Source organism: Blastomyces gilchristii (assembly GCF_000003855.2).
Source record: "Blastomyces gilchristii SLH14081 genomic scaffold supercont1.52, whole genome shotgun sequence".
NCBI lineage: Eukaryota > Fungi > Ascomycota > Eurotiomycetes > Onygenales > Ajellomycetaceae > Blastomyces > Blastomyces gilchristii.
In genome coordinates, this window is record NW_003101631.1 from 81131 (window position 1) to 94121 (window position 12991).

A 12991-nucleotide genomic window follows, 5' to 3' on the forward strand; every position below is an offset into this window, starting at 1 on the left:
TGAGAGAGAGAAGGCGAGAAGGGGAAACACCGACTGGGACTTTGTTTCTTGTGTGTTCCCAGGTTGTTGTTTTTGCCTCTCCATACCCTTTTTTTTCCTCTAATTGGACTCCCCCTGTTGAATATGAGATGTTTCTTTTTAACGCATACCATGGTTTGCTTATGTTGCTGTCTTGGCAGAGCTGGGTGAAGGGATACCCTTGCGTCTTCTATCTCTTTTTTTCAATCGGGTGTAATTTCTCCCTTTCACCCGCCGGTCAACCAAACTGGTAGTTCTGGGTTCGCACTCTGCACTCCCCAGCCGGGGAGGAAGGCAGGGATAATTCAAAACACTCTATAAACGAAAAGGACGATAGAAAGCAAGAAACCGGATGGGACCTCGTGCGGCAAGCTAACCCAAAAAAAAAAAGAGAAAAGTCTACGCTGAGGGTACATAGAACCTACCCGTCAAGCAAACAAAACGTATCAACGGAAGTAGTTGGTTCACCAGTGAGCTACACAGAGAGAGAAAGAGAGAGAGAGAAAGCGTCCATCCGGAATGCCGTTTCGTGGAACGAGATACTTTGTCTCATCAAGGTACAAACTACACCGCATCTGTCTATCAAGCATCTGGGAGAACCATCCCACCGCCCACTCCATGATATCTGACACGCTTCCAGCTCGTTTCAAATATCAATCCCGTTACGAATGCTAGGCTTTTCGTAGCCCTCCCTTTCCCCCTTTGGGTTAATGATTGATTGAATTGAATTGAACTGATTGGTTTGCTTTATCATACCAAGAAATGCAAGTACAAATACAAATACACCCCTTCTGTTGGGTGAATATATTTGCAAGGCCTATTTCGGTGATGTGACTCCTTGCCAATAATGAGTGCTGTGTTCCCAGCCCAACTGGCCGCGGTCTCATGTACACATACACATATATGGCCCCGTCTACTCAAAACCCATCATCATTGATCGTTCACTACTCAGATGATGGGTTTTTCACCGGGTTTTAGTTTTGCGACTGTTTTCACGTTCTACGGAATTCTTGTGACACGTTTTGCTGTTATTTTTGGTATTTTTTTCTTCTGCGGCTGTTTTCTTCCCTGGAAACTGTCATAATACCTCTCTCTCTAATGTGTTCGCACCCATCAAAGACGCACCTCTTTTTTCCTCAACCACCCCCAAAGCAAGTTCAATCAATTCAATCAAACACTAATGTGATTGTATAGTAGGTATAGGAGACTTGCTGACGCCTGGCAGGTGCTGGACAGGTAATGGCCGCTAGCTGCTGGGTTTGATGGTCTGTTTGGTATGTATATTTGCCGTGTTGGATAGACAAGTGGGAAACGACATACACAGCTGATCAATATGCGTATGTTCAGATCACTTCTATTTTATAGCTATAATATTTGAATTGGGTGTATGTATGGCTTTCTCCGACATTTTGCTCTCCTGTTCTCTCAGGATCTTGTTTGTTGACTGTCTGAGTATTTGATATTCGCAACTATTTACACAGCCGGCATCTCTACTCGCCCTTCAATCTAATTTCGTCTATTTGCTTACCTACTTTCTTACTTGCCTGTTACACATGCTTTCTCTTGCTCAGTCTCTCCTTCGCATCTCTCGTAATGGAAAGCAGAAACAATCAGGAAACGCGGCGGGAAGGCCACGGAATCCATAAGCTATCCATGGATGCAATGATCATCTCCACATTATTCTAACACTGCTTTGCCCTACGGGCACGTTTGCTACTCCTACTCGTAGCAAAGTCCCGCTGTCGTTTGCGCTGTTTCTTTCGCATGGACCTACCTACCACCATCTGCGTTCCAGCTTCCCACCGAATGCCCTATAAAAGGAGACACGACGTCTCCTCAAATCCCCTCCATTTCTTTACATTCTCCATTCTTCCATCACGCCCTTCTCATTGCTTGTATCCCTCAGACTCATATAAGGGGCCCGAAACACAGCCCCAGAAGACATTATATATTATATATGGGCAAATCCTACCTTTCCACATCCAATATGGTGGACCATGGGCTTTCTACTTGAAGGCAGTCATTTCTACCTCCGCGTGGACCCGCGATGAAGCTCCCAGCCAGCTTAGCCGTTCGCTCCTGGAGATGTCCGTCATACACGCTTCCTTTTTCCTCATGCATCCTTCAACAATATAATGGCTCTCCGTCCAGATCTACAGGCGGGTATGCAGCAATTTTGTCTACGGCAGCAATGACGACGGTGATCACCCAGAGGACCGAAGGATAATGCGGATACCGATTGCAGCATGACAACACGGTATCTTACTTCGCTCTCTCTCCCTCGTGTTGCAGGCTGTCTAGTCTTCGTGGGATGCACGTTCTACCTCGTTTTGCTCTCCTGCTGTGTTTGGGCCGGTTGGCGTCGGGCACAGACAAAAAGCGCACGCCCAGCCCATATATACGTTTTCGCCGTTTCTTGGTTTCTTAGATGTCATTTCTTGCAACACTGGGCAGAAGTACGGAAAGAGATTTGTTGATCTGGTTTCAAAATTGCTCTGAGGTTGCTGTTCGTGTTCACTTTGTTTTGGTTCCCACATTCCCCATTTTTGCATGTTTTGCCGTTGCTTATATACCCTCCCCTATGATCGATTTTTCGGGGCCGAGTACTTCTGCCGTAACTGCTAGCCCCTTTCCCGCACCAGCCCTTGTTAAGTTATATACATTACTCTCGTTCTCATGTGGGCCTTTCCCTCACAAGCCCCCGTTTTTTCCTTTCTTTTATTCCCCCCCTCCTAGGATAAGACAACTTGCGGCCCTTCCATTCCCACTGAAATTAACTGCATGGAGTCCAAAGTCGCCCAACTACTGGTCGGTTCACCCACCAGGTATAATTTACACTACTCCAACACTGTGCAAGGATGCGATATACACAACTGATGTATTTGCCTGCTACGTTACCCGTGATTGGTAGTTTGGGATGGCGAGTCAACGCCCGGATAACCCCCTCGATATATAAAGTAACAACGCGATAGGGCAAGCCGGTACGTAACGCGGAGAAAGAGGAGTAATCAGTTCTTCCTGAAAACGTATTGATTCTCTCCTCGTTCTTTGAATGGCTCGAGCCTGGATTTTTTGGGCACCGGAACCGCCTTGGTGGGCGAAATTTATTTCAGATTTTCGATCAATCCGGCTTGTCAAACTTTCCCAATGAGGTGGATTGAAAATGGGCATTATTGGATTCAACCAACCAGTCTATCTAGGGAACGTTCTCGAAATATAGCGATTTACATTTTATTCGAATTGTACACATGTACCACTCCTGCAAGTGGGGAAAAAGAGGATGCTTAGCATATACCGTTAATGCCGAAGGGGAGAATCCACTGGCAGATATACAGGGGAAGAAGGAAGGCAGTGATGCTCGGGCCGCGAGGATGTGCAGAGCAATGATCTGCGTGCCCGGAATTTCCCTCGCTATATATAAACTCGTGCTAGGGGGAGGCATCATTGACACAATACAAATAAGGGTCGGGTTCGGGGAAATTGGCGAAGCGAAAGAAGCAGGAAACTCCCGCAACGCAAGCATTGTCACAACAGACGAAGGGGGACAAACTGACAGGACAAACCCGATGTGTACTATCGGGAACTATCCGTCGCTGCCGCCTTCAAAACTATACATATATATAATATGCCATTTTCCTAACGGCAATCCTCCTTCTCCAACTCGTCGTTTACTCTCAGAAACATAGCTATACATCTGACAATATCCACCAAAATTCGGCGAAACCAGACCTATACTATAACGAATCCCACTCCCAAAAGTTATATATATATACGATTATATACGATAGCATCGTCCCTCCATTATCTTGTTTGTGTTGTTCCTTTTTTGATATCCCAAGCTCAAGCTCAGGCTCAGAAGGCCGGTTCTAGTTGAGCTGCGATTTTCATAGTTTGGTCTCCTCCGGCCCCAACCCGTTGGAATCGAACAATTCACTGCCTTCGAGTGTGAAGTTGTTTCCTACTTACTAAACTGCGCACAATCGAGTCCGTATAAATACATGCAACCCCTACCACTTCATTCTATCAACAACTTAGAAAACCACAAACAACCTTCAACAAACATAAAAAGAAGAAAAACGGAAATCCAAACACTAAACCACTGACTGATACTCAAATCAAGAGAACACAATCGAAACCAATATCTCTCATATCCCGTTGAAAAAACTGATTGCCTCAAAATACTATCCTCATTTATACAAATAAAAATATACCAAAAAAGAAACATCAAAATGTGCCACCAAAAAATGCGTCATCATAGCTGCGGCCACGTCGGCCCCGGCAACTTCACCCGATGCCACCGATACGGTTCAAAACAATTCCCTTGCAAAGTTCACACCATCCATATCCAGTGGCCCTCCCCGTGTCCAAACTGTCGCAGGGCATCATAAAAAAGCTGCCAGGTGTTCCTACATACTTGTAGCTCTGCAGTGGCTATGAGGCCTGCGTGGTCTACATTTTGCGGAAGGTTTTTTTGGAGGCTACGCGCTACTTCTTTGCTTGCTTTTCTTTTTGCTCTTTTCCTTTTTTTTTATTTTTTTTTTTATTTTTATTTTTTATTTTTATTAATCCTTTACTTCTCTGTTTCTTTCACCTTCACCTTTCCTTTCCCAGGTGACTATTCGTGTCAGCCAGTTCGCTTGTCTTTTTTTGCTTTGTTGTGTTTACCAGCATCTGCATGTGTGTCTGAGTGAACTTTATGACTATGATTTCTACTATGATTGGAATTCTTTTCTTTTAACTTGTGCAATGTGAACCTAAGTTCATTTCCCTCCTTTTTCTTGTCGTACGCTCTAAGTTTCCTTGATGAGGTAATTGACCTTCTGGCCCCCTCTGTTTCGACCTCACAAAGTTAATAATGAAAACAATAAGGCCATATGTCAAACTTGCGACTACTCACCTTTCCTGAATATATCTACAAATCGTAAAATGAAGTAGTAATGTAAAACCAAAGTGTTATCTATGAATTTGCAGCCTATTTATAAATAGTCCCACTAGAGCCTCTGTGAAAGATCTCATCTGACACATGAACGGGGCTAGTTAAAAGTTCAAGTGTAGTTGAAAGGAGAAACATCTAAGATCCCAGGTCGCTGGATGATATGAGTATAAGGAGTATATGTGTATATCTAGGCACACATGTGTGTATGTATGTATTTATTGCAAGAAATTATCTTGGGGGTATTCAAAGTAAGATTGATACGCGGGCATGCAAAGTCTAGAAAAAAGACAAGAAAAAAAAAAGGAAGTAAATCTTGGAAATAAACCACAAAGTAAGTAGCTAGCTGCCTGCTTGAAACGCCATCCTATAGTCATCTTCTAGTGTGATGACGATGCAACAGGACGAGGAAAAAGGTATACCCGAAGTAGAAACGCAGACGCAGAGAAAACAGCGGCAATGCTCAAGGCCAAGGTCAGAAGTATCAAGTAAAGCAAATAATGTCCAAGAACGCCTGGCGGGTGTGGTTCTTGGTCATCTTGTTAGTTATAAAGTACCCAGTAAACCGCAATAAAGTATGAAAATTCAGAATCAGAACGCGCCAAGGGGGAAAGGAATCGGGCTTCTAAAAAAACGGAACAGAGCGGGAAAACAGCAAAAGTAAAGAAATCAAGGTCTCTAGACAGTAGCATGGAAGATGTCAAACCGCACCATATCTATCCTGCTCATCTATCATAAGCGCCTCCGTTTCTGGAGATTGGTATTTCGGTTCGGGAGGAGCGGATGGAATCCAGCCTTTGATCCACACGCTAACCCTTCGCCATCTACCTGGTCCTGCAGGTTGTAGTTTGATGGCGACATCGACATCGGCATCTTCATTCTTCTTCTTGTAGATCATGAACTGAATGCCCATTGCCCCATCCATGCCCAAGACCCCGAACGCCCCCAGGAAAAATGGTATCGCACGGCCAATCCATTCTAGTCTGTTGTTGCCTTCTTCGCCAACCCATCCACCACCTCCGTAGGCGGGTAGATCTAACCATGCGTTTGGATTGGTGAGGAGTGAGGTTGAGTAGAAGAAGTTACCGCAGAAGGCTGCAAAGAAGAGAAGTGGTGAGAGGCCTGAGGTGCTTTTGCGGCCGTAGTTCTTGTAGAGTTGTGGGATACGGGATACTAAGTATAAAAGAGTCGACGACCAGGATGCAATTCTGCCGGCTATTTGTCTAGCATCTGCTTGGGACTGTGAGAATATGGGGCGGTTCAGCTCCGCGGGGTTAGTAGCTGCTGCATTGGCAAGAACGGCACATAGCATGGAGAGAAACAAGATAGTTCGAGGGGAACTGGAGGGTGTGGCGCTGCTGCTGCCTCCAACACGGTAGATGGTTCGGGAAGGTGAGCGTTGTTTCTCATTGGGGCGCGACAGAGAGCCGCCCAATGGAGAATCAACTTCCAAACCCTTGTTCGAGGCGGCAATTTTTGGTTCTGAAGGCTGCATCGAGCCAGGGGACAATCCCAGAATTGTATTCTCCCCAGTGGGTATAATACCATCGTACATATCTCCATCGTCATACCCCAGATCTCCAGTATACGTATAACCACGTCTTCGTATTTGCCATTCCTTGAGATATGTATAGAAGTAGTACTGGATTACCAACGCTACGTCAACTAAGACATAGTAGGCAGCAACAGTAATCTGCCACCCCGCCTGATATAATAATATGGCTCCTAGTAGGTTGGTTGAATCGCCCAGACACCATTCAATCAGGAACCATATCGAGAGGCCGGAAGTCGACTGGAGTTTATAGTTCTTGTATATCTGCGGCAGCTGCGCAAAGAGCCAGGAAACGATGCTCAGGGTTCCCAAGGTAGAGGAGATCAGGGCGAGCGGAGTCGGAATACATGTATGTAGATGAGAAGAGATAAAGGTTAAGAAGGGAGAGGAGGGTTCGCAATGGTCTGGAAGAGAGGCAACGAAAGGGTTATAAATCCATGCTGAAGTCATTATCCGGCGCGCAGTTCGGTCTTCTATTGTAGCCCTGACTGTAATAACGAAGCATCCCTTGGCCAAAAACGCATGAACGGAGATAGAAGAATATATATAGAGAGAGAGTTGATATATATGCACAGAATGATTTCTTGAGAGCGCAGCGCGGAGTTGCTGACCGGAGATCCGCGTGGGGTTCGGTTGAGTGCTGACAAGGCTGGCAAAGAGTCACGCGAGGAGCGCGGGACACGCTGACAACACCCGAAACGTGTAAGGCAGAAGAAGATGAACTGGAGGAGAACGGGGGTTCGAGCAAGGTTGATGGAAGCTGTTTCACGGGCAACTGGGGGTTTTGTCTTGAGGGATTATACGGTCGTAGAGGGGAAAGTCGGAATAGGCCACTAAAATGTGTGTGACTGGTTCGGGATATCGGAATGTTACGTTGGGAGAAGGAGGAGAGCCAATTAGGGCATCTGCCTATGCAGGTGTGACAAATTACTGAAAAGGGAGAGGAGAAAACAAAGGAACGAAGAAAGAAATGAAAGATAGAGATAGTCTATGAAGAGGAGAGAGTGGACAGAGAGCACAACGCTGGATAAGGGAAAGTCAAAGGAAAAGGGCGAGAAAAGAAAACCAGACGACGGCGATGAGCAGGAAGACAGATGAGAAGATGCAGGTGACGATGGAGAGGCTGATAAGCGGAGAGCGGGGCGCTGTGATTGGTGGAAACGGTGGATCTAGGTGGGGCTCAGCCAGCCAAATAAACTCAAACTCTAATTGGGGTATGGGGTAGTGTAGTCCGAGTCTGGAATGGTAAACAATCAACCTTATTCCTTCGATGGAAGATTGGAATAAGATATGCTATGATAATAGTTATGTATATATAATATAATAGCATGATGTCAGAAACAAATTCATTCCTAGATATATACAGAGTTCATGTTCATGCTCTTCTATGAATATCTGTAAGCTAACATCCAGTCACATCTTTCATGTGAAGAACACTTCAAGAGAAGAGATTGAGTACACAAAAGGCTTGAAACAATGAAGGACCAAGAATAATACAAATATATAAACACAAAATAATAAATAGAGTGGAACAAAAGTCAGCTAAATACAATTTTAGAAGAGATCTTTGACCAGCTATTTGGTCTTTTCATCACATCTGAAGAACACTGCTACTACTCTTTAGAAAGCACTTAGTGACAATATGTAAAATGAGCCAACTAGATCATATATTCATACTAGATAAAGAGATGAGGAGTGAGCTGTGGACCTGTACGCGCAGTTGATATAAAATAAGATTAGTCGTGTTTCACCTATTTATGTCTCTCGAGTTCATGCCCGTTTCTTCGTGTTTGACAGATATATATATATATATAGCAATGACAGACGCGTATGTTACTACCATGCAAGGTGCATAGTGAACAGTACGGCTGCTCCGGCAACACCAATTGCCAGCTTTCGAGGTTGGCTCATCGAAGCCGCCTGGTTGGGTGCAATGATATCAAATGCATTCCCAAATCCTCCAAAGGGGTCATCATTCGGGTCGGTGGTTTTAGTAGTGGTAGCAGATGGTTCTGAGGTCGTAGTCGATGTGGGATCGGATGCCGTTGCTGAGGGTGGTAGGGATGGGATGACGTATGAATCACTTGTGGTAGAAGTAGAGTGAGAAGGAGAAGTCGTAGAAGTGGTAGATGGAGCTAGTCTTCGTGTTGTTGTTGTTGCTGATGGCTCTTCTGTTTGTGCCTGCGTAGGTGGAAGGGCGACCGGTCTCTGTGACACGGAGGAATATCGAGTGGATTGGCTGGAGCGGGAACTCTCAATTTCCCCTGCCTGCTCCTCCTCCGCCCCTCAGCATTTGGACAGAGTGTCTGCACTCCTAGCCCCTGGAAAAATAATCCGATGAGAGACGTCGGAGATGCCCGCGTGCCCACGCAAGCTGCATTGAGCGAACGTGCCAGAGCTTCCAGACCCTCAACGCAGCCCGGAGAGCAGGAGCCTTCGTTTGCGAAATCGCGGACTGTGCAGTCACTAATCTCGGAGGTGTAGACTCTCGTACATGATGGAGGGAATGATATTATCGGTTGGATTTGGTCCAGCGAAATTGCTATGACTGTTGGCGCTCTGTAGGCGAGGACGAGATATGTTACCCAGCGCTGTTTACGCATGGTGCAACGCTAGGTGAAGGAGATGACAAATGTATTTTTTGTTTGCACAGCGGAGATGCTGCCCGCCCTTCTTGTTTTGCACTTCGTTGAACTTTCCCAGGTATCGCAAAAGAAAATGTCGCAATGGGGGATAGGAGGCCTTCGAAGCGGTTAATCGCGCATCCTCATAATCTAAACTAAGTGCCTCTCTTTAGTGCCCATGTGCAAGCCGAAAGTCGATATGTCAAAGAAAAATGCGCGCGATTTTTAGACGATGATAGGAAACTTTATCGTGTCGTCTTTGATAAATGCAGGGCCACGAATCGTATTAGTGTCGCAAACGGTATGGGTATCAAGGGATAAATAAAGAACAATGTTTCTGAATCTTCAACGGGAAGTTCTAAGAAGAAAGGTAAAAGCAATGCGCTCTGTTGATACAACAATATCGCTTCATGGGATAGAAAACTAGCACAATTACGAAGCTCAGTATGTGTCCTTAACTCACGAGAAGAAGAGGGGAAATGAAAAATCAGAGACAGCAGAGGGGAATTATCGAAGTCCTTGTCGCAAAGCTAGATCCATGGTGGACGACGGGCCTTATGACGAGGCACCGCCGCTCACTCACAGCCATATCTAATAAACTGCCACTGACACGACCAAAAGGTCCTTTAGGACCGGTCTACAGTGTGGTCATATAGCGATCACATAGGTGGGCAGATCCAAAGAGAAAGCCGAATCTCAAACACTCCACGTTTCTAAATTCCACGCGACAGGCTCGAGCCCTGGAAGGTCAGAGCCTATAGGACGACCGTTGCAATGATCAGCCTGTGACAGGATCTTTCGGGGTCAATTAACTAATGGACCAATATTCAGGATCCCGCCCCCAGCCTGGGCTTGCTTCGGGCGTGTCAACTTCGACAGGGATTATTTGACGATATGGACATCAGGGAGCTGTGAAAGTAGCCGAAGCCCAGAATCAAGAAACACTCTGTCTGTCGAATCCCGCCAAACAGCTGCCTCATCTTTGTTCGCGGATGGCAATTCTGAAACGTAGCGGGCCTGTAGTACAACAGTACGCTAAGTTAACGTTGGCCCCCGCCAGCGATGAGTTCGTTACGCGCCGGTCTTGGTCTGCAGCCTTGCCTTGGCGCCAATACCTGGGTTGATAACGAACGATAAAATACTCCCCGGTGTTGCGAAAACAGTTCAGGAAACGATCTCGGATTTCGTGAAGAAACCGTAGAGAGGGACTGCTGATTGCAATTGCGAGACAGAAGATAGGGCACTCACCTGATGCGGGATCTCAGAAAATGAAAATAGCTGTGTTAACTTTCCCCTTTACTCCGCTCTGTTTCTGCAATGACTTATAGTAGCCACGTTCTCTACTCTATATTCAGACATCTTGACTTCGCTATGGACCAGAGCTTGAACGATCTGGCGGAGGGTTTTCACATGGGGATCATTTAGGATATGCCAATTCAGATGGCATTGATGATTGATGAAAGCACGCTGTCTCCTGGGCGAATCCCTTGAGTCCAAACGCTTTTCAAACGCTACACAAAAAACCCTTCCACTCTCTCCTCTTAGGAATCGGGGGAATAGCCTTTGTATGAAGACGACATAGACATGTTGGGCATCAAATAATGAGTTATGGATCTACGCAGCAGGTCATACAATCATTACATTTCTTAATGGGAATATAACTGATATGCATCTCCTAGCATATTTGGATATTTCAGTCCATCACCAATATCGGTCTAAACCGCACTCTGGCATGTACCAAATCATCCATTGCCTTATTCACGTCATCCAGTTTGTATTTCTGAATCATGCACTTGACGTCATGGGTCCTTGCAAAATCGATGACCTCCTCCGCATCAAGAGCATGCCCTGTTAACCAGCCCGATACTGACAGCGCTCGACGGATCATTAAGGCCGAGTCCACTGTGAACTCTCCAATCGGCGATAAAACAAGCAACCTCCCACGCGGAGCTAACCCTTGCATCAACGGCTGAACGTATTTTGGAATTGGGGCGCTCAGTATCGCCATAGCCGCACCGCCTATCTCCTGCAGGGTCGTCGGGATATCACACTTGCTGCTGTTGATGAAATGATGCGCACCAAGTTCCCGGGCGAAGTTTTCTTTTTCGTGTTTGCTGGATATGACTGCTACTTTATATCCTAGTTTATTTGCGAACTGCACCGCAAGATGTCCTAGGCCACCAAGACCATGTATTGCGATGAGATCGCCCGCGGCGACTTCCATTTTCCGGATCCCGTTGAAGGTTGTCATGCCTGCGCAGAGGAGAGGGGCTATCTCTGCTGGATCCATGTCCTGTGGTAATCGAGCCACTGCCTCCACTCGAAGTATACAGTATTCGGCAACTGGAAACAGTTAGACAGACACTCCTGGTGATGGTTACAGTAAGTTGAATGGATCTTCGCTAGGGATGGACTTACATCCTCCAGGTCGTGTCACGCCATTGATCTTTTCATTGTCGCATAGCTGGAAATAGCCTCGATTACATTCCTTGCAAACGCCTAATAGGGGAAAAAATATATATATATAAATAAATAAAAGGAAAGAAAATTTTATTCAATCAACCTCTGATTTCTTTTTCTGCCATTAATTCATAGTGGGATGTGGGAAGACCTACCGTCATGACCACCATGCCATGGCCCTCCAACCCGCTCTCCGATTTTGAAATTCTTCACCCCGGGTCCAAGAGCTTGCACACTGCCAACTATTTCGTGACCGGGTATTATAGGACTGCGATACTCGTTAGATAGCGATCTTGAAAAATGGACCACGTCGCTTCCTGGGACCCTTGTAGATTTTTTCGAGCCACGAACAATGAGTTTCCAGCTTCCCCGTCCCTCACCAGTACGTCAGAGTGGCACACTCCACAGGCAAGCACTTTCACCAGAATTTCTCTGTGTTTTGGATACTCGAGTGGAATGGTTCTGATGGACAATTCTTCGCCCTTCGCTTCGAACCGAGCAACCTTGTATGATAATGGGAATTCAGGCTCCATCCTGTCTGTTGATTTGATATCAAAGGTTTTGCTTGGACAATCGTTGGATAGGAATTGAAGAGAGTTAAATAATTAGGAGTACATGCTATAAACGAGTAAAACAATATTGCCGTGAAAATTAAGTAGCGAAATTGTTTAAATAGAACCGAAAATGGTGTCTTATTCAGGGAATTATGGATATTTTTCAAAGTCGTTGAAATGGGGTGACACGGCTAGTTCTTGGTTGGCAAAAAGCCTTCATACCAATCGCCGTTCTTGCTCTAGAATGAGATAAGGCTGGAATCTATATCCATATTAAAATTAATTATAATAATTAATATTATTATTGTGAATTCCGAATTCCCTCCTTCTACTGAGTTGTCTCTGCCACTTATCAGAGAGCAGATCAAGCGATGCTATGACGTCATCACAAGAGAAGAATGTTCAATTTTTCTCAACAGTCAGACGGAGATTTGGATTTTCCACAGATAACTACTCATTTGGAACTAACGTGACTCACCACCCAACGAACTAATCCACTCAATGAACTGCTACTTTTTCCATGAATCCCTGCAACTCTTCAACTTCAACCACTCACTATGCCACTCAACAAAGTGATTATGGAAGCAAGCAATTGCTCAATTGAATCAACAATTGATTTCTAAATATGCTGCAGTTGTAAAGAAATTCAGAATTAATTACATTATCTTGATACAGCAGTTCAAAGATCAACAGATCTTCAAAATAGAGGTAATATTAACTTATTATCAGAATCTTATAAATACTGAAGAACAATATCTTCTATTTCATATTAATCAGTTATTTAATCACAGCTTCTCTGTGATATCTGTCTCAGTGATTAAATGATTAATGCAGTTATCTGATAGTATGA

The 12991-nt window shown here is 45.2% G+C and overlaps 6 protein-coding genes across 6 annotated transcripts; 2 read left to right on the top strand and 4 right to left on the bottom strand.

Annotated features, from left to right (window-relative positions):
* Positions 1 to 15: 15 nt before the first annotated feature.
* BDBG_18068 (uncharacterized protein) lies at positions 16 to 4538 on the top strand. Its single transcript, XM_031725655.1, has one exon. It carries the CDS (start codon positions 2447 to 2449, stop codon positions 2927 to 2929), a length of 483 nt encoding a protein of 160 aa, XP_031581492.1. The 5' UTR covers positions 16 to 2446; the 3' UTR covers positions 2930 to 4538.
* BDBG_18069 (uncharacterized protein) lies at positions 3103 to 4411 on the bottom strand. The gene has a single exon (XM_031725656.1). It carries the CDS (start codon positions 3539 to 3541, stop codon positions 3215 to 3217), a length of 327 nt encoding a protein of 108 aa, XP_031581493.1. The 5' UTR covers positions 3542 to 4411; the 3' UTR covers positions 3103 to 3214.
* A 334-nt stretch (positions 4539 to 4872) lies between the features above and the next one.
* On the bottom strand, positions 4873 to 7590 carry BDBG_09527 (PQ loop repeat protein). Its single transcript, XM_002620075.2, has one exon. It carries the CDS (start codon positions 6951 to 6953, stop codon positions 5652 to 5654), a length of 1302 nt encoding a protein of 433 aa, XP_002620121.1. The 5' UTR covers positions 6954 to 7590; the 3' UTR covers positions 4873 to 5651.
* A 246-nt stretch (positions 7591 to 7836) lies between these two features.
* BDBG_09528 (uncharacterized protein) lies at positions 7837 to 10172 on the bottom strand. Its single transcript, XM_002620076.2, has one exon. The coding sequence runs from the start codon at positions 9104 to 9106 to the stop codon at positions 8639 to 8641; it is 468 nt and encodes a 155-aa protein (XP_002620122.1). The 5' UTR covers positions 9107 to 10172; the 3' UTR covers positions 7837 to 8638.
* Positions 8321 to 8607, top strand: BDBG_18070 (uncharacterized protein; the record flags this gene model as incomplete). Its single annotated transcript, XM_031725657.1, has 2 exons — positions 8321 to 8331; positions 8367 to 8607. The coding sequence occupies 2 exons, from the start codon at positions 8321 to 8323 to the stop codon at positions 8605 to 8607; spliced, it is 252 nt and encodes an 83-aa protein (XP_031581494.1).
* A 217-nt stretch (positions 10173 to 10389) lies between the features above and the next one.
* On the bottom strand, positions 10390 to 12511 carry BDBG_09529 (zinc-binding dehydrogenase). Its single transcript, XM_002620077.2, has 4 exons — positions 11939 to 12511; positions 11743 to 11855; positions 11546 to 11626; positions 10390 to 11470 (listed from the first exon to the last, which is right to left on the bottom strand). Exons 1-4 carry the CDS (start codon positions 12118 to 12120, stop codon positions 10821 to 10823), a joined length of 1026 nt encoding a protein of 341 aa, XP_002620123.1. The 5' UTR covers positions 12121 to 12511; the 3' UTR covers positions 10390 to 10820.
* Between the last annotated feature and the right edge of the window lie 480 nt (positions 12512 to 12991).